At 42.9% G+C, this 20908-nt stretch overlaps 1 protein-coding gene across 1 annotated transcript in view; it reads left to right on the top strand.

Moving 5' to 3' along the window:
- The window catches only part of ankdd1a (ankyrin repeat and death domain containing 1A), a 278924-nt gene that overhangs the window by 70453 nt on the left and 187563 nt on the right, over positions 1-20908 (top strand). Inside the window, exon 5 of the mRNA XM_072564905.1 lies at positions 18115-18219. Coding sequence (XP_072421006.1) covers positions 18115-18219 — 105 coding nt within the window. The remainder of the gene's footprint in view (positions 1-18114; positions 18220-20908) is intronic.

Consider the following 20908-nt stretch of genomic DNA (forward strand, 5'->3'; position numbering starts at 1 on the left):
TTAGTACATTGAGTATTATTACAATAAAAGCATTTTTTCTATCACTTGTAGATTTTAAGCTAGCTCTTTTATTATTTTGCCAACCTTTTGTATGTCCCCTAAAACTAATAACTTTTCAATCGCAAGGTTTTCTATTTCTCCCATTTTTTTATTGTTTCCCATGGGTCCATTTTCCTACATGTAGCTGTCTGTGTGAGATATGAAAATTAACTGTTCGAAATGCTGCTCCCAGCATATTTTTTACTTGATGCTCATCTAAATACATCTTAAGGGTTGTTAGAGTACTATTTCTAAACTCTTCACCAATGTGATTTCCCTCAAGTTTTTCTCCAAACTTCAGTGACTAAAACCACAGATCTCACAGCATTTCTTTTCTCTTTTGATTAGATTTCTTTTGTGTATCCCAAATTTTAATTGATAAGCTCCAGGGCCCAGCTCATAAGCATTCCATACTGTCTTGTTAACAATTTCATAGTCAACAGATTTGTAGGGATTCTGAAACGTTAACGTCTTTTGACCACTTCATCTTCATAGCTATCATTTCAAATGAGATCTATCTTTCGATTCCTTCCTCTGTTAATTTAGGCATTAACCATATTTTTCTTGTTAACCCAAATCCCTATTTGGAATCAGAATTACTGAGGTTGTTGATTTGCTCGCTGCTGGTAAGTATGTTTGTAGATGTTTCATCACCGTACTAGGTAACATCATCAAAGCACATCCGGTGATGTGTTGGTGTTCTGTCCCACTTGCTATTTGTGTTCCAGTTTGCTAAGGCAGGTGGTATCATTTGCAGTTTTGTTTGTCAGTGATCGGTATATCGGTCTAACCCTATATATTTAGTAATGGAGTTCCGGGTTGAATGCCAGGCCTCCAGGAATTCCCATGGATATCTTTGGCTTGTCCTAGGATGGATACATTATCCCAGTTGAATTGGTGTCCTCCTTTGTCTGTGTGTATGGACACAAGTGATAATTGATAATATCTTTTGGTGGCTAGTTGATGTTCATGTACCCTGATGGCTACTTTTCTTCCAGTTTTCCTTCTCTAATGCTTGTGGCAGTCTTTACACTGTCCTTGGTATATAACACATTAGTTCTGGTTATAAGTTTGCTTACTGAGCTGGCAGGTTAATTTTCAGGTGTTTAATCACCATGCTAGGTAACATCATCAGTGAGCCTTTCTATTTGTGTGTCTTCGTCTGTTAAAGTGGGTGATATCATTTCTGGTTCTTTTTCTAAGGGTTTGGTAAAAGGGAAGTTGATTGTTGTTCTTTTCTTCCTTGGTGAATTTTATGCTGGTGAGATAGAATAGAATAGAATCCCTACAGTGTGGAAACAGGCCATTTAGCCCAACAAGTCCACACTGACCCTCCAAAGATTAACCCATCCAGACCCATTTCCCTACCCTGTATTTACCCCTGACTAATGCACGTAACACTATGGGCAATTTAGCGTGGCCAATTCACCTAACCCGCACATCTTTGGACTGTGGGAGGAAAGCCACGCAGACACAATGAGAATGTGCAAAGTCCACACAGACAATTGCCCGATGTTGGAATTTGAACCCAGGTCCTAGGCGCTGTGAGGCAGCAGTGTGAACCAGTGAGCCACCGTGACACCCCTGAGGATGTTGTTTGTGAGTTGACTTCTCTTCCTAGACGTAATGGTCGAATGCAAGGCCAGTGGTGAGCTCTCGACCACTGTGTACGTGAAGGCCACCCATACAGATCAAGTACTCAAGTATAACAGCAATCATCCCAACACCCACAAATGAAGCTGCTTCAAGCGAGCCACAACACACTGCAGCACCTCAGATCTGTGCAAAGCCGAAGAAGAATACCTATACTGGGTATTCAAAAACAATGGTTACGCAAAAAGCATAGTCCGCCAGTATCTACACAACAGACTACAACAAGAAGACACAATATGTCCGGATACACTGGTCACCCTGCCATACGTCAAGGACATATCAGAAATGACCACCAGACTACTGTGACGCCTAAGTATCATGGTAGCCCACAAACCAACATGATTAGGAGATGCCAGTGTTGGACTGGGGTGTACAAAGTTAAAAATCACACAACACCAGGTTATAGTCCAACAGGTTTAATTGGAAGCACGCTAGCTTTTGGCCGGCGCTCTGAAAGCTTGTGCGTGCAATTAAACCTGTTGGACTATAACCTGGTGTTGTGTGATTTTTAACTTCACAAACCAACAGCTACACTTATGGCAGCTACTGACGAGTATAAAGGATCCCATACCCTCAACTAACAGAACTAACGTTATATACAAAATACTGTGTAAAAACTGCCACAAACATTACATGGGGCAAACTGGACGAAAATGAGCCATCAAGAGTACATGAACACCAACTAGCCACCAAAAGACATGATCAATTATCACTTGTGTGCATATACATGAACAAAGAATGACACCAATTCAACTGGGACATCCATTCTAAGATAAGTCAAACAAAGACATGGATGGGAACTCCTGGAGGCCTGACACTAAATCCAGAACTTCATTAACAATCATGTTGAGTTAGACCCCATATACCAACCAGTAAGAAACAAAACCAGAAGTGATACTACACACCTCAGCAAACCGGGCCACATAAATAACAAGCGGGACAGAACACCAGCGCTTCACTGGAGGTGCACTGATCGTTATCTAGTACGGTGACGAAACATCTGTGAACAAACTTACCAACTCAGTGAGCAAGTCAACAACCTCATCCACAATCTGAGCTACAAATCTTCTCAAGAACTTTGACCAGAATTCCTATCTCTTCTTTCTTCCTTTCATTTAAACTTTTCTTCAACCTGTAATATTGTCTGAGCTGTCCCTTTCATTCAACAAACATTTTAAAATTCCATTGCCCTTTCCATTGCTTTCTTTTTCTTGCTCCTCCCTTGCTAATTCAAATGTTCTCATTCTTTACTTCCATCTGTCTTTCTGTTTCTCTTTTCTTTTCTTTCCATTCCCTACCCTTCCACTTCTCTGTTTTTTACTTCCCATTTTTATATAGAACATTGCAGCGCAGTTTAGGCCCTTCAGCCCTCAATGTTATGCTGACCTGAAGCCCATCTAACTTACAGTATTTCATTTTCATCCATTTGTCTATCCAGTGAACATTTAAATGTCCTTAAAGTTGGCGAGTCTACTACTGTTACAGGCAGGGCATTCCACGCCCCAAACTACTCTGAGTCAAGAAACTACCTCTGACATCTGTCCAAAAACTATCACTTCTCAATTTAAATCTATGCCCCCTCATGCTAACCATCACCATCCAAGGAAAAAGGCTCTCACTGTCTGCACTATCTAACCCTCTGATTATCTTCTATGTCTCAATTAAGTCACCTCTCAACCTTCTTTTTAATGAAAACAGCCTCAAGTCCCTCAGCCTTTCCTTGTAAGACTTTCTCTCTATACCATGCAACATCCTAGTAAATCTCCTTTGAATCCTTTCCAAAGTTTCCACATCCTTCCTATAATGCAGTGACCAGAACTGTATGCAATACTCCAAGTGTTTTGTACAGCTGCAGCATGATCTCATGGCTCAGAAACTCGATCCTTTTACTAATAAAAGCTAACACACCGTACACCACCTTAACAACCCTATCAACCTGGGTGGCAGCTTTAAGGGATCTATGTACATGGACACTGAGATCTTTGCTCATCTACACTGCCAGGAATCTTACCATTAGCCCAGTACTCTGCATTCCTGTTGCTCCTTCCAAAGTTGCTCCTTCCTCACACTAAGCTCCATTTGCCATGTCTCAGCCACGTCCGTGTTGAGTATACTATAAACTGACTTACTCCCACAGCTACCTACCTCCTCCCACCTTGCCCCCTGTAAAAACGCCATCCCATATTCCCAATTCCTTCGCCTTCGCAGCAATGCTCCCAGGAGGACCAATTCCAGTACCAAACAACCCAGATGGCCTCCTCCTTCAAAGACCGCAATTTCCCCCCAGACGTGATCGACGATGCTCTCCACCGCATCTCCTCCACTTCCTGGTCCTCCGCCCTTGAGCACTGCCCCTCCAATCGCCACCAGGACAGAACCCCACTGGTTCTCACCTCCACTCCACCAACCTCCAGATACATCGGATCATCCTTCGTCATTTCTGCTACTTCCAAATGGACCCCACCACCAAGGATATATTTCCCTCCCCCCCGCCCCCCCCCCCTCCCCCCTCCCCCAAATCAGGGTTCCAGAAAGACCACTCCCTCCGCGACTCCCTTGTCAAATCCACACCCCCCACCAACCCAACCTCCACTCCCGGCACCTTCCCCTGAAACTGCAAAACTTGCGCCCACACCTCCCCCCTCACTTCCCTCCAAGACCCTAAGGGATCCTTCAATATCCATCAGAAATTCACCTGCACCATCATTTACTGCATCCGCTGCACCTGATGTGGCTTCCTATACATTGGGGAGACAAGCCGTCTACTTGCGGAACGTTTCAGAGAACACCTCTGGGACACCCACACCAACCAACCCAACCCAACTACCTCATGGCTGAACACTTTAATTCCCCCTCCCACTCCGCCAAGGACATGCAGGTCCTTGGCCTCCTCCATCGCCAGACCATGGCAACACGACGCCTGGAGGAAGAGCAACTCATCTTCTGCCGAGGAACCCTCCAATCACAAGGGATGAATACAGATTTCTCCAGCTTCCTCATTTTCCCGTCTCCCCACCTTTTCTCAGTCCCAACCCTCAGACTCAGCACTGCCTTCTTGACCTGCAATCTTCTTCCCGACCTCTCCGCCCCCACCCCTTCTCCGGCCTATCACCCTCACCTTAACCTCCTTCCATCTATCGCATTCCCAACGCCCCTCCCCCAAGTCCCTCCTCCCTACCTTTTATCCTAGCCTGCTTGGCACACCCTCCTCATTCCTGAAGAAGGGCTTATGCCTGAAATGTCGATTCTCCTTCTCCTTTGGTGCTGCCTGACATGCTGCGCTTTTCTAGCAACACATTTTTAAGCTCTGATCCCCAGCATCTGCAGTTCTCACTTTCTCCCGGATGGGATTTATCCAAGGATTCTCTGGGAAGCTAGGGAGGAGATAGCAGAGCCTTTGGCTTTGAAATTTGAGTCATCATTGTTTACAGGTTTAGTACCAGAGGACTGGAGAATTGCATATGTTGTGCCTTTTTTCAAGAAGGGCAGTAGAGATGACCCAAGTAATTATAGACCAGTGAGCCTTACTTCTGTTGTAGGAAAGATTTTGGAAAGGATTATAATAGATAAGATTTATAAGCATCTAGCAATCAACAATTTAATTTCAGATAGTCAACATGGTTTCGTCAAGGGCAGGTTGTGTCTCACAAACCTCACTGCGTTTTTTGAGAAGGTAACCAAGCATGTAGATGAGGGTAGGGCAGTTGACGTGGTATACATGGACTTCAGTAAAGCCTTTGATAAGGTTCCACATGGTAGGCTGTTGGAGAAAATGCAGAGGCATGGGATTGAGGTTGATTTAGCAGTTTGGATTAGAAACTGGCTTTCTGAAAGAAAGCAGCGAGTGGTGGTTGATGGAAAATATTTCGCCTGGAGTCCAGTTAGTAGTGGTGTGCCACAAGGATCTGTTTTGGGACCACTACTGTTTGTCATTTTTATAAATGACTTAGACGAAGGCAGAGGTGGATGGATTAGTAAATTTGCAGACGACACTAAAGTTGGTGGAGTAGTGGACAGTTTGGAAGAATGTTACAGGTTGCAGGGGGACTTTGATAAACTGCAGAATTGGGCTGAGAGGTGGCAGTTGGAGTTCAATGCAGCTAAATGTGAGGTGATGCACTTTGGGAAGAATAACAGGAAGGCAGGAAGGCAAGATTCTTGGTAGTATGGATGTGCAGAGGGATCTTGGAGTCCATAGATCCCTCAAAGTTGCCACCCAGGTTGATAGTGCTGTTAAGAAGGCATACGGTGTGCTGGGTTTCATTAGTAGAGGGATTGAGTTCCAGAGCCGCAATATCATGCTGCAACTGTACAAAATGCTAGTGCGGCCACACTTGGAATATTGTGGACAATTCGGGTCCCCATATTTCAGGAAGGATGTGGAAGCTTTGGAAAAGGTGCAGAGGAGATTTACCAGGATGTTGCCTGGTCTGGAGGGAAGGTCTTATGAGGAAGGACTGAGCGGCTGAGGTCTGTTCTCATTGCATAGAAGAAGGCTAAGAGGGGATTTGATAGAGGCGTACAAGATGATCAGAGGATTAGATAGGGTAGGTAGTGAAAGTCTTTTTCCTAGGATGATGACGTCAGCTTGTACGAGAGGGCCTAACTACAAATTGAGGTGTGATAAATTGAAGACAGATGTTAGAGGCAGGTTCTTTACTTAGAGAGTGGTAAGGGAGTGGAATGCCCTACCTGCTAATGTAGTCAACTCAGCCACATTAGGGAGATTTAAACAATCCTTAGATAAGCACATGGATGATGATGGGATAGTGTAGGGGGACGAGCTGAGAATAGTTCACAGGTTGGCGCAATATCGAGGGCCGAAGCACCTGTTCTGCGCTGTATTGTTCTATATTCTATGCTCTATAATTCTCTGGGGATACGCTGGCCATTATAAAACCCATCAACTCCCACAGTTATCTTGGAAATACATCCTCACACCCTGTTTCCTGTAAGGATTCAAGTCCATTCTCCCAGTTTCTCTGTCTTCTTCGTATCTGTTCTGATGATGCAGCTTTCCACAGTTGGACCTTGGACTTGATCAAGCCTTTTCCTCAGCTGAGGATTCCCCACAAGCATGGTTGACAGGGCTTTTAGCCTTATCTGACCTATCTCCTCTGCTGCCTCAGCCCTCCATTTCCCTCCACATCAACAGTAGGGACCCTCTTGTCCTCACTTTCCACTTCATTGGCCTCTGCATCTCAAGCATCATATACTGCCATTTTTACTGCAATGCGTACCCTCCTATCATCTAAGGCCCCAGGTACATCTTCCAGGTGAAGCAGCAATTTACCTGCATTTCATTCAATCTTATCTTCTGCATTCACTGCTCACAATGCAGCCACCTCTACACTGGGGAGACAAAATGCAGACTGCATGACCATTTAGCAGAAAACATATGTTCTGTCTGTAAAAATGACCCTGAACTTCCAGTTCCTTGTCATTTCAAGATACTACCATGTTTCCCATGCCAGCATTTCTGTCTCAGGCCTGTTGCAGTGCCATAGTAAAGCTCCATGTGAGCTGGAGGAACAACACCTCTTCTTCTGCTTGGCCAGCTTCTAGCCTTCAAGGCTGAACATCAAGTTTAACAATTTTAGAGGTGACAATCACCCATCCTTGTCTTATCACTTAACGTGCAGGAAATGAGGACTGCAGCTGCTGGAGATCGAAGTCGAGAGTGTGTTGCTGGAAATGCACAGCTGGTTAGGCAGCATCCGAAACTTAACCTAACTACCCCAGTTGTTGCATCAGTACAGCCAATCCGTTTTCAACTATTCATAGTCCCCATATCTAGCTTTTCTTCTTCCCTGGCCGATTGTAAACAACCCTTTGTCTCTGCTGACTTTTGTTTTCTCTCTCTCTCGCTCTCTCTCACACTCTCTCTCACACTCTCTCTCACACTCTCTCTCACACTCTCTCTCACACTCTCTCTCACACTCTCTCTCACACTCTCTCTCACACTCTCTCTCACACTCTCTCTCACACTCTCTCTCACACTCTCTCTCACACTCTCTCTCACACTCTCTCTCACACTCTCTCTCACACTCTCTCTCACACTCTCACTCTCACTCTCACTCTCACTCTCACTCTCTCACTCTCTCTCTCACTCTCTCTCTCACTCTCTCTCTCACTCTCTCTCTCACTCTCTCTCTCTCTCTCTCTCTCTCTCTCTCTCTCTCTCTCTCTCTCTCTCCACTTCACAGCTCCTTCTCACCTTGCCTCTACTCCTTCACTCCACCCCTCAGCTTAAATATCAGCAACTCATCCGAGCCACTTCTACTTTGGAAGAAGGGCCACACAACTCGAAATGTTAATTCTGTTTTGTCACCACAAATGCTGCCAGGTGTACTGAGTTTTTCCAGCAATTCTGTTTGTTTCAGATCTGCAATAGCCGCAGTTCTTAGTTTTCTTTTATTGTTTTAAATAAATACTTTGTATCATCTTTATCAAGGCAGAATCTGCTGTCACAAACAGAATGAAAAAGAAGTCTGGCTATATTTAAAATCAGCAAGAAACCAGGACCGGATGAGATACATTCAGAAAGCAGAAGGAAATTCTGAAGCAGTGATGTTAATTTTACAAACCTCTTTAAGTCCACAGATGGTGCCAGAGGATTGAAGAATTGTAAATGTTGTGCCCCTGTGCAAGCTAAAACCTAGCAACTGTGACCAGTCAGCATGGCCCTGGTGATGGGAAAGCAAAGAACAAAGAAAATTTACAACCCAGGAACAGGCCCTTCAGCCCTTCAAGCTTGAGCCGATCCAAATGTACTGTCTAAACCTGTCGGTCAATTCCTAAGCATTTGTATCCCTCTGCTCCCCACCTTCTCATGCATCTGTCCATACGCATCTTAAATGAATCTACCATGCCTGCCTCTACCACCTCTGCTGGCAATGCATTCCAAATGCCCACCACCCTCTGTGTGAAGTACTTGCTGCATGTATCTCCCTTAAACTTTCCATCTCTCACCTTGAAAGCATGACCTCTAGTTATTGAATCTTTCACCCTGGGAAAACGCTTGTCTCTATCCACCCTGTCTATACCCTTCATGATTTTGTAAACCTCAATCAGGTGAAACCTCTAGTGAAAATAAACCTAACCTACTCAATCTCTCTTCATAGCTAGCACCTTCCATACCAGGCAACATCCTCGTAAACCTTCTCCGCACCATCTCCAAAGCGTCCACATCTTTTTGGTAATGTGGCGACCAGAACTGTGCACAGTATTCGAAATGCGGCCGAACCAATGTCTTGTACAATTTTAACATGACTTGCCTGCTCTTATACTCCGTATTCCGTGCAATGAAGGCAAGCATACTATATGCCTTCTTGACCACTCTATATCCACCAGTGCAGCAACCTTCAGGGTACTCCCAGATCTCTCTGCCCATCAACTTTTCCCAAGGCTCTTCCATTCATTGTATAATTTGCTCTAGAATTAGACTTGCCTAAATGTATCACCTCAAATTTGTCTGGATTGAAAGCCATCTTGCCACTTTTCCACCCAACCTCTCCAGTCTACCTATATCCTCCTGTATTCTCTGACAGTCCCTTATGCTTTCTGCTACTCCACCAATCTTTTGTCATCTGCAAACTTGCTGACCATACCAACTGTTCCCTCTTCTAGATCATTTATGTATAATACAAACAACAGTGGCCCCAATACTGACCCCTGTGGAACGCGACTGGTCACCTTTCTCCATTTTGAGAAACTACCTTCAACTCTGTCTCCTGTTGCTCAACCAGTTCTTTATCCACCTAGCTAGAACACCCTGCACACCGTGTGACTTCACTTTCTCCATTAGTCTACAATGGGGAAACCTTATCAAACGCCTTACTAAAGACCATGTATATGACATCAACAGCCCTTCCTTCATCTAACAACTTGATCACTTCCTCGAAGAACTCTATTAAGTTGGTAAGGCACGATCTCCCCTGCACAAAACTATGTTGCCTATCACGGATAAGCTTTAACTATTGTAAGGCAGTATGGATTTATTAAATGTAAATCCTCTTTAACTAATTTGATCCAGTATTTTGGTGGTGCTGCCAAAAGAATGTGATGGCAATGAGATTGATATGGTGTCATCATTAGCTGTGCCTCAGTTTGTGGTTGATGACTACTCAAGCCTGTGAGATTCTGCCATTGGTAAACATGTGACTGACCAGCTGTTTCTCAACACACAAATCTTTGGGCAAATGAGGCTAAATGTTCACAAGGTACTGGAATGCAGACTGCTTAATTTTCTTCCTTTTCCTCCTTCTTAGCTGCAGATCTGCCTCACCATTAAGACACTTGGATTAAAAATATGATGTAGTTTGATGGCCAAGGTATCACAATTATCAATATTGATAGCAAGGTCCTCTTGGTTAATAATATCCACATTGCAGTGTTTCAATGAGACCTTCAGAATGTCTTTGAAAGAAGACTATTTGAGAGTAGACCATTTGAGGGTTTCACGCCATCCTTCCGACAGGAGGGAGACCAGAATTGCACGCAGTATTCCAAAAGTGGCCTAACCAATGTCCTGTATAGCCACAATATGACTCAATACTCTGACCAATAAAGGAAAGTACAATAAATGTCATTTTCACAATCCTATTTATCTGAGACTCCACTTTCAAGGACCTATGAACCTGTACTCTAAGGTCTCTTTGTTCAGCAACACTCCCCAGGACCTAACAATTAAGTATATAAGTCCTGCCCTGATTTGCAGCACCTCACATTTATCTAAATTAAACTCCAACTACTCAGTCCATTGGCTCAGCTGATCAAGATCCCGTTGTACTCTGATGTAACCTCCTTCGCTGTCCACTACATGTCCAATTTTGATACCATCTGCAAACTTACTAGCTATACCTCCTATGTTCACATCCAAATCATTTATATAAATGATGAAAAGCAGTCTTTGATGTAAAACACACTGCTATACTTTGTAGACAGCATAGCTCAATTGGTGTTGAATTTCCAATCTTTCTTTTGAGAGAGGTGTGGGTAGTGCTCAATAGATCGCAGACTCTTGCCTGCAACATATATGGCAGGTACAAAATGAAAAATCATGCAACACCAGGCTATGGTCCAACAGATTTATTTGGAAGCACTAGCTTTCGGAGCGCTGCTCCTTCATCGGGTGGTTGTGAGTATATGGGAGGTGAACATTTGACTGACCAGATCTGGGCTGATATAGATTTTGTTTGGCAACATTTAAGATTAGATTAGATTACTTACAGTGTGGAAACAGGCCCTTTGGCCCAACAAGTCCACACCGACTTGCTGAAGCGCAACCTACCCATAACCCTACATTTACCCCTTCACTTAACACTATGGGCAATTTAGCATGGCCAATTCACATGACCTGCATATCTTTGGACTGTGGGAGGAAACAGGAGCACCCGGAGGAAACCCACGCAGACCCACAGGGAGAATATGCAAACTCCACACAGTCAGTCACCTGAGGCGGGAATTGAACCCAGGTCTCTGGCGCTGTGAGGCAGCAGTGCTAACCACTGTGCCACTGTGCAGCCTACTGTGCCCAGTTAAGGACAGGCTGGCTCTCTTATATGAAGAAAGTGAAAGTGGCTTGCAAATCTGGTAGAAAGTGAGCAACAATTCAAAGTTTGTGCGAAGATTTGTAGCTCGTTGTTGTGGTTCTGTTCGCCGAGCTGGGAATTTGTGTTGCAAACGTTTTGTCCCCTGTCTAGGTGACATCCTCAGTGCTTGGGAGCATCCTGTGAAGCGCTTCTCCAGACTCTATCTGTGCACTCATCCACAGATTCTATCAACAAACACATCGACCTGGACCCAATATACTGGCCACTACAGTGGACAGCTGAAACTGACAACCGGAAGCGGCAGAGACAAACCACTATAAATGCCGGAGGAAACATCACAGAAGCGCTTCACAGGAGGCTCCCAAGCACTGAGGATGTCACCTAGACAGGACGAAACGTCTGCAATGCAAATTCCCAGCTCGGTGAACAGAACCATAACAGTGAGCAGCAATGCTGCAGTCATCTGATTATATAAATCATGTAGGTCTGTGTTTGTCAGTTTAATTTTGGCATGGACGTGACTGAGGTTTTGTCTAGGCAGCATTTCATATCCACACTAGAGGACAGTTGAATGATGATGAGGTGAATAGCCATTGTCAGGTGAATTGTCAATGGTCTGGGGTTTTCAGAGAAACTTGCTTGACATCCAGTCAGATTTTGAAGTGTTTCAAATCTCTCATGAAATGCAATTGCTTCATATAATTGTGAAGCAGTTTCAGGATTATGATGAAGTTTCTTAGGCATTGAAATCTCTGGAGTGCTGTCTACAAAGCTGCATTATTTACTGTGTCCATTGCTCTGGTCAGGTCAATGAATGCAATAATGAGTTGCTGATGCTCTCAATTTTGTTTTGGACTTGTCTGGCCACAAAGACAATGTTGGAAATTCCTTGGGAAGGTCTAAAGCCATGCTGTCTTTGGAGGATTTTCTCAGCCACAAGAAGTAGATGATCTGGGAGAATGCGGGTCAGGATCTTCTCTACAGTGAACAAGAATGTATGCATCTTTTTCAGTGCACAGTTCTCCTACCATTCTCATATTGGTTTTTCATAAGCATCCAATTTCTTAATTGTAGTGAAGTTATTTCACAAATTATTCACGTTCCGGGGGAGGCGATGACCAAGTGCTATCGTTGCTGGAATGCTAATCCAGAGATCCAGGGAATGTTCGGGGATCTGGGTTCAAATCCTACCACGAAAGATGGTGGAATTTGAATTCGATAATAATCTGGAATTGAGAGTCTAATCCAACTTTGTCAAGTATTGACAAAAACCCATCTGGTTCACTAATGTCCTTTAAGAAATGAAACTACCATCCTTACCTGGTCTAGCCTACATGTGACTCCAGACCCACAGCAATGAAGTTGACTCTTAGCTGTCCTCCGGGCAATCGGGGATGGGCAATAAATATTGGCCTAGCCAGCAACACCCTCATCCTGTGAATGAATAATAAAAGAAAGCTTAAAGCTTGAAACCAGCTTCATATTCTTTCCACAACATAATTTAGCTCCATTCTTGAAAACAGTTACTGTTGTTACATTTCTGAAATTGATTGTAAAATCATAGAATCCCTCCAATGCAGAAACATGCTATTCAGCCAACTGTGTCCACCCTGACCATCTGAAGAGCATCCTACCTGGACAGCCTTCCCGCAAATCCCTGTAACCCTGCATTTCCCATGGCTAATCCACTCAGCCTACATATGTGGACACTATGAGTAATTTAGCATGGCAAATTCACCTAACCTGCACATCTTTGGACTGTAAAAGAAAACTGGAGCACCTGTAGAAATCCATTCAGACATGGGGAGGATGTACAAACTCCATGCAGACTGTCACCCAAGGTTGGAATCGAATCTGGGTCCACTGTGCCGTGATGGTGATGAGACTTCTGTATTCTCACAAATCCATAGGAGGAGTGCATGGAGTCTTGATGTGATCAAAAGCCTTCATCTAGAATACCTTTTTACCCTCGGGTTTGTTAGTGTCTCTGTCTGCTTGATTGCCTTTTGCAGCTCTTCAATGGATGGTGGTTCTCTCAATTATTTTGCCACAGATACTTGAGATACCTTGGAGACTATCAGCTGGCATTTTGGATTCACAGCTGATTAGTTGTTGAAAATGTTCTTTCCTACATTGACAGATGACATCAGCATTCTTAAGACAAACATCATCCCGTGAGGAGAGGGTATTTAGTCCATTTCACTTTGTTCTGTAGATGGCTCTGATGGCTTCAAAAAAGCTTTTTTATGTCATTATGGTCAGCATATTGTTGGACCTCTTTGGCTCCCTTTTTCCACCAGTAAAATGCTAAAATTATGTGTCCTTCTGGTATGCAAACAAACAGCCTTCATTGTCTGGAAGAATAGTCAAAAGTCACAAGTCAAGAGGGTATCCTCTTAAAACTACTATCAAATGCTCAAAATTCCTACTGTAGGATCTCATATCGGTTTCTACCCATGTCATTGGTACTAATATGTACCATTGGCAATTATCTTCCCTCTTAATTCATGATGCTGGCACCAGTGAAGTAACATTTGAATGTGTCCTTTATGAGCATAGAACTGTTTGTCACTTCTTATAATTGAGTGCCCTGTCACTAAAGCTCTCCCAGTCTTCTTCCTCTCCTGCAGTGCAGCAGAACCAACCATGGTGTCACAGACTTGGCTGTTGCTGCATTCCCCTGAGAGGCCATCCCCCATAACAGTATTCAATGTGGCATATCTGTTTAAAGGGGAATTGGCCACAAGGGACTCCTTTTCTACCTGCCCATGCCCACTAGTCGTCTTTATGTTTGAAAATTACCGTAAGCTTTGATATTGTTGAGTCAGCCATGCAAGCTGCTAACACTGTGAATTCTGTCTTCCCATGTCCTGTGATTTTCACTAGAACTGTTCTGGAATTTCTCCACTCCACAGTTTGACTGATGGGCATTTCAAAATTCATGCATACTGCAGATGTGGCATAATGGGTACTTAATGTTTTTTTGCCACTGCCTGATCATGGTCCCTATTATTAGTATCAAAACCTTTTGGTAGTCTGCAAACAATCTTAGTTATCTGCTGCAAGACTAGGCACTTTTGTTCCATAAGGTTATTCTAAAAACCTTATTGGACTCAGGCTAGATTTGACTGACTTAAGGTGACATTGAATTCTTGATGGTCATGTCACAATCCAGATGATTTTTGAGCACTTGTTCCATGTGTTACTTCTGATTAGGTAGTTACTGATCCCTGATTGTATTGTGCTGTTGGTCTTGAGCATCATCTTCAGTATGGATTCATTTTACCTCTATTCTATCATCAATCTTTCAGTAATAGCATTTCTTTGTTACTTAAGTAATATGATATGTTAGCTACTGTTAAGATTTCTAGTTTGAGGCCAGTTTCCTATTTAATTCCTTTTCCAGAGAGTCAATCTCTGTTGTTTGCTTCATGTGGTCTACTCTATGTGAATGTATCTAAATTCGTAAGCATGCTTTATCCCTTGTGTTGACTTATAGGGTAAATAAAGAATTATATCAAAAGTTTAAAATTGAGGCCTAATGTGAGTATAGTGTTTCTTAAGAGAAAGAGTATTTATGCACCTAAATATGATTTTTGGCACTAAAAAGATGGTGTTGTGTTGTATGCCAAGTCGAATTATAAATCATGATTCACGGTATGTTAGTGAACTAGACTTGACTGTAAAGGATACCATTTCAAAATCTGCAAATGACCAACCATGGAAATAATATGAACTGTCCAGAGGTAAGAGATAAACGTCAAGAGGACATAAGATAGCCGAGTGGAACGTTGCATATAAAATTCAACGCGGAAAACTGAAGTGATTCATTTTGATAGGCAGAACAAAGAGAAGCAATACAAAATATAGAAGAAAATTCTTGATAAGATTTGTAGCTTGGGTTGTGGATGAAGTCGTGGATTTGTTCCCCGAGCTGCAAATGTTTAGTTGCCCTGCTAGGTGCTCACTGATGATGTCACCTAGCAAGGCAATAAAATGTTTGCAGAAAAACAATTCAGCTTGGCCAACAAATCCACGACTTCATAGAAGACAATATCCATCCAGAATGCACTAATCATTGAAGATGGCAGGGCAAATTGACAAAGTAAATAAATTGGCAGATGGGCACCTGGAATTTATAAAAAGGATTATACAGCCGAAAAGGAAGGAAGATAAAATGAACTTTTAAAACGCTACTTCAGCCTTAACCTAAGAGGTTTGGTCAGGTCTGGACATTGTAGTGTAGAAAGGATATTAAGGTATTAAAACGTGCATATGAAGATTCACAAGAATGGTTCTGGGGAATTTTTGACACATGGAAAAAAATGGAAAGTCTGGGGATGTAGTCCTGAGAGATGAGAGGTCGAGTGGGGATTTTATAGAATTGCTCAAAATCATTAGTATAGCATAAGACATTAGGAAGCAACTATTCACTTGGCAGAAAAGTTGAAAACTAATTTAAGGTGAATGACAAAAGAACTAAAGAGTATTATAGGTAAGACAGAGGAGTTAAGGATGTGGATTGACACATGAATTTGTGATATTGCCATCACAGAGACATGGTTAAGGACTGGCAATCAATGTTCTGGGTTATAGAGTCTTCAGCCAGGACAGAGCAGGATGTTAAAGAGATGTGATTGCATTATTAGTTGAGGAGTCAGTTACTGCAGTAAAGAGGGGCAATAACTTGGAAGGGTCATCAAATGAAGCTTTGTGGGTAGACCTCAGGATTAAAAAGCAGGCAGTCACATCGTTATGAACAAATTATAGGTCCACAAACAGTCAGCGGGCAATTGAGGATCAGATATGTAGACATTTCACTGAGGTATGTGAAAATAATAGGATAGTTATATTAAGGGATTTCAACTTAGCCAACATTATTTGGGGTAGTCATAGTATAAAGTGATTAGAGGTGGCAGATTACTTGAAATGTATTCAGGAGAGTTTTTTATACCACCCTATATATGGTCTTACAAGGGACAGTACAAAGCTGAACCTAATTCTGGGGAATTAAGCTGGGGAAATTGCCTTGGGGAAGAATGTTAGCGATAGCAACAACACTGTGTTTCAGGTATGTTGTGGAAAAGGAGAAAGATGGTCTGCAAAGAAATGTTTTGGAACAGAAGAAGGCATATTTTACTAAAACAAGGAAGAATTTCATCAAAGTAGACTAATAACAGCTATTTGAGAGTAAATCTACAGAAGAAAACTGGGAGGTGTTCAAAATGAACTGGGGAGAATACACACTCAGTGTGTTCCATTTAGGGTGTTACCAACAAGCCCGGCGAACCCCAAGTGTCTAGGAATGTTGAGGACTGGATTAAAAACGAAAAGAGAGCTGTATAACAACGGCAAAGAATCAATGGATGCCATAGTGGAGTATAGAAAGTCAGAGGGATCTTAGGAAAGTAATGAGGAGAGCAAAGTGGTCGCATGAAAACATTAGTGGGCAAAATTAGGGAGAATCCCAATATCCTCTGCAAGTATATGAAGGGGAAGAGGGTAACTGAGGATCCGCTCACTGCGGACCGAGGAGGCAATCTGTGTGTGGAGCAGAAGGACATTGGTACAGTGTTAAATGAGTACTTCGTATCTGACTTAATTCAGGAGAAGGAGAATAAAAGATGAGTGTATATTTAGTGCAGTTTTAGTGGTGCAGGTTTGATGGGCTGAAGGACCTCTTCCATATTCTATGGGTCTGTGACATGAGGGAAAATGGTTTCATGCAGTGAGCAGTTAGGATCTGGAATACACTGCCTAAGAGGATATGGAGGTAGTTTCATTTATGGCTTTCTAAATGGAATTGGGTAATTATCTGAGAAGAAGACAATTTCAGAACTAACAGGAAAGGGTGGGGTGGCTGTGATGAACTGTATTGGTCTTGCACAGAGCAACATAGAAACAAGAGGTTGTGTTCTGCAGGAAAGATCCACATGTGATTTTTGGGTCATAGAGTCAAACAAGGTGGAAATAGATCTTTTGGTCCTACTGTCCATAACAGCCAGGTTTCCTAAACTGAATTGGTCCCATTTGCTTGTGTTTGGCCTATATCCCTCTAACCCTTTCCTATCCTGTCCAAATGTCTTTGTGTTGTAACTGCCTCTACCACTTCCTCTGGTAGCTTCTTTCATATGCACATCACACTCCATGTGAAAAAAGATGCCTTCAGTTCCCTTTTAAAGCTATTCCCTCCCATCTAAAACCTCTGCTCTCTAGTTTTGGACTCCCCTAACCTGGAGAAAATACCATTCAACTTATGTATGTCCCTCATGATTTTATAAACCTCTAGAAGGTCACTCCTTAACCTCCTACTCTCCAGGGAAAAAAGGTCTCAACCTATCCAGCCCCTCCTTATAACTCAAACGTTCCAGTATCTGTTAGATCCTTGTAAAATTTATTTGCACCTTTTCCAGTTTAATAACATCCTTCCTATAGCAGGGATGTGCATGATTAAGACTATTGTTGGTGTATGTGTAATGAGGGCCGCTTATATGTGCCTGATGACATGCCAGCATGCATGTGATGAAGACAGTTTAGTTAGGGTAGGCAAGATGAAAACAGTTTAGTTATTGTGTGTTTGATGAAGACTGTGTCATTAGGACATGTATGATGAAGACAGTTTGGTCAGGGTTCATGAGATGAAATCAGTTTAGTTAGTGTGTGCATTATGAAGATGGTGCGTGTGATGAAGGCAATGTAGGGTGTATCTGATGAAAACACTTTAGTATGTGCATGAGGGACACAGTTTAGGATGTGTTGTGAAGACAGTTTAATTAGTGTGAGTGTGATGAAGACATTTTATTTCGGAATTGTGATTCATTGGTAATATTTAATTCATTTGATTTTCTTATTTATTTTCCTGAATCAGAATGGCTTAAATTTGCTTCTCTGTGCTGCCCAAAGAGGCCATTTAAAGATTCTTGAGTTTATTATGGAAGATCTGGAAGATGTGTGGCTGGACAAAGCTGACAATGTGAGTATTATTTTACCGTTGTAGATTTTAGGATGAATTTTACAAATTTAAGAGTGTAACATTATGTGGCAAGATCCAATATTTGGATTTCTTATTTGAATATCATAGGAAGCATTTGGTGAATTTCTAATGTCATATGTAATTTTCTGAATTCCAATGCCTGAGCCCAGATTGTTGATTTCTTTGTAACTTCCATCAGCCCTACAACACTCTTTTGTGTTTTTCCATAGCATCCTCTACATCTTTCATTTGTGGTTATCCTTCAGTTGCTTAAGCGTTCAGCTTAGAGATTCCATCGCAAAGTTATGTGACCCTCCACCTATCTAACTTCCTTTAAGATAAAAGCAAGTTGAAGAAGATTAGAGATTTAAAGTAATGTGGATTACTCAGGCTTCCAGGATTTTGACCCAGCGACAGTTCTGGAATACCAATATATTTAAAAGTCCAGATGGTGAGAAGCTTGAAGAGAGGCTTAGAGAGGAATCATAAAATCCCGATAGTGTGGAAGCAGGTCATTTGGCCCATTGAGTCCTCTCCAGCCCTCCAAAGGGCATCCCACCCAGACCCATTCCCTCCCTATAACTGTACATTTCCCATGGCTGATCCATTTAGCCTGCACATCCCTGGACTGTGGGAGGAAACTGGAGCACCCAGAGGAAACCCATGCAGACATGGGGAGAATGTTCAAACTCCACACAGGCCTGAAGCTGGAATTGAACCCGTGTCACTAATCACTGAGCCTGGTGGTTGCTCTTGGTGGTGTTCCCATGTATCTGTTGCCCTTGTCCTTTTCAATAGGATTGTTTGTTAAGTTCATTAGGCCGGACAGCTGGCTGAGGTTACCATGAAGGACTATCCTCGTCAACCTTGCCCCTCAAGTTAAACTATCACCAGTTGTCTCTCTGTTTGAGAGAGCAATCTGTGGTCCAGTCGGACTATGGAGACTTTAACTTTTACCTCTACCTCCTAGATGGAAGTGGTTGTGGATTTTGAAGGTACTATCTCCGGATCTTTGGTGAATTCTGCAGTGCATCTTACTGATGGTGCACACTGCTGCTACTGAGTGTCAGCGGTGGAGGGAATTAGATTAGATTACTGTAAGTAATCTAATCTAATCTAATCTAATTACATTACAGTGTGGAAACAGGCCCTTTGGCCCATCAAGTCCACACCGACCCGCCGAAGCGCAACCCACCCATACCCCTACATTTACCCCTTTCCTAACACTATATGGGCAATTTAGCATGGCCAATTCACCTGACCTGCACATCTTTGGACTGTGGGCGGAAACCGGAGCACCTGGAGGAAACCCACGCAGACACGGGGAGAACGTGCAAACTCCACACAGACAGTCACCTGAGGTGGGAATTGAACCCGGGTCTCTGGCGCTGTGAGGCAGCAGTGCTAACCACTGTGCCACCGTGCCATCAAATTGATGTTTGTGGATCTGTTTGTGCCAATTAACAGGCTGCTTTATCCTGGATGGTATCAGACTTCTTAAGTATTGTTGGAGTTGCACTCTTCCAGGCAAGTGGGGAATATTTCATCATGGTCCTGACTTGTACCTTTATAGATGGTGGACAGTTTTGGGGAGTCAGGAGGTGAGTTACTCACTGCAGTATTACTAGTCTCTGACCTACTGTTGTAGTCATTTTATTTATAAGGTGAATCCAGTTGAGTTTCTGGTCAATGGTAACTCTCAGGATGTTGACAGTGACTGATTCATTGATGGTAAAACTATTGAATTTCAAGGAGCAGAGTGTGGAGTATGTCTTATTTGTTAGCATCCTTGCTGGATTTTCATTATTTTCAGTTTTATCTTTTATCAATTTTACTTTGGAGTGGTGAGCTGGGAATGCTGGGCTGAAGATGACCTTTGAACTTTGTGAAACAGCTTATGGTAAAAGGTAAAGAACAGATCAAACAAACTTATGTTTGTTGGTGAGGCCATGCCTGAGATTACTTCATTCAAAAGGTTTGTACAGACACAGCAACCCTGGGAAGAGCATTACATTTAACTGGATAGCAGAAGTTTGCTATTAATGAGGTCAGTACTGTACCTGTGTATTGGATCCAGCAAGTCTGAAAGAAACCCTATATTCAAGCAGATAGCAGATGTTGAATGATAATTGAGGCCTCAGGAAAATATATTCAATCTCAATAGAGTTGGACCATTGTTGAAGTTGGTGAATTGTGTTTTTTGGAGAGAAGAGTTTGGCTGCTGATGACACAGCATGAAGACTTGGCAGCCCAGCTCAGTGGCTAGTACTGCTGCCTCACAGCGGCAGGGACTCTGGTTCGATTCCCGCCTCGGGCGACTGTCTGCGTGGGTTTCCCCCTGGGTATTCCGGTTTCCTCCTACAATCCAAAAAAAAAACCGTGCAGGTCAGGTGAATTGGCCATGCTAAATTGCCCTTAGTGTTAGGTGCATTAGTCAGGGGTAAATATAGGGTAGAGAAATGGGTCTGGGTGGATTACTCTTCGGAGCGTCAGTGTGGACTTGTTGGGCCAAATGGCCTGTTTCCATTCTGTAGGGAATCTAATTTGAAAGCTCTCTGCCTAACATATGAACATAAGAGCCAGGAGAAGGAGCAGGCTGTCTGGTCCTTCGAGCCTGCTCTGCCATTCAATAAGACCATGGCTGATCTTTTCGTGGACTCAGATCCACTTAGCCGCACTCTCATCGTAT

This window comes from Chiloscyllium punctatum, chromosome 48, assembly GCF_047496795.1.
Source record: "Chiloscyllium punctatum isolate Juve2018m chromosome 48, sChiPun1.3, whole genome shotgun sequence".
Taxonomy (NCBI): domain Eukaryota; kingdom Metazoa; phylum Chordata; class Chondrichthyes; order Orectolobiformes; family Hemiscylliidae; genus Chiloscyllium; species Chiloscyllium punctatum.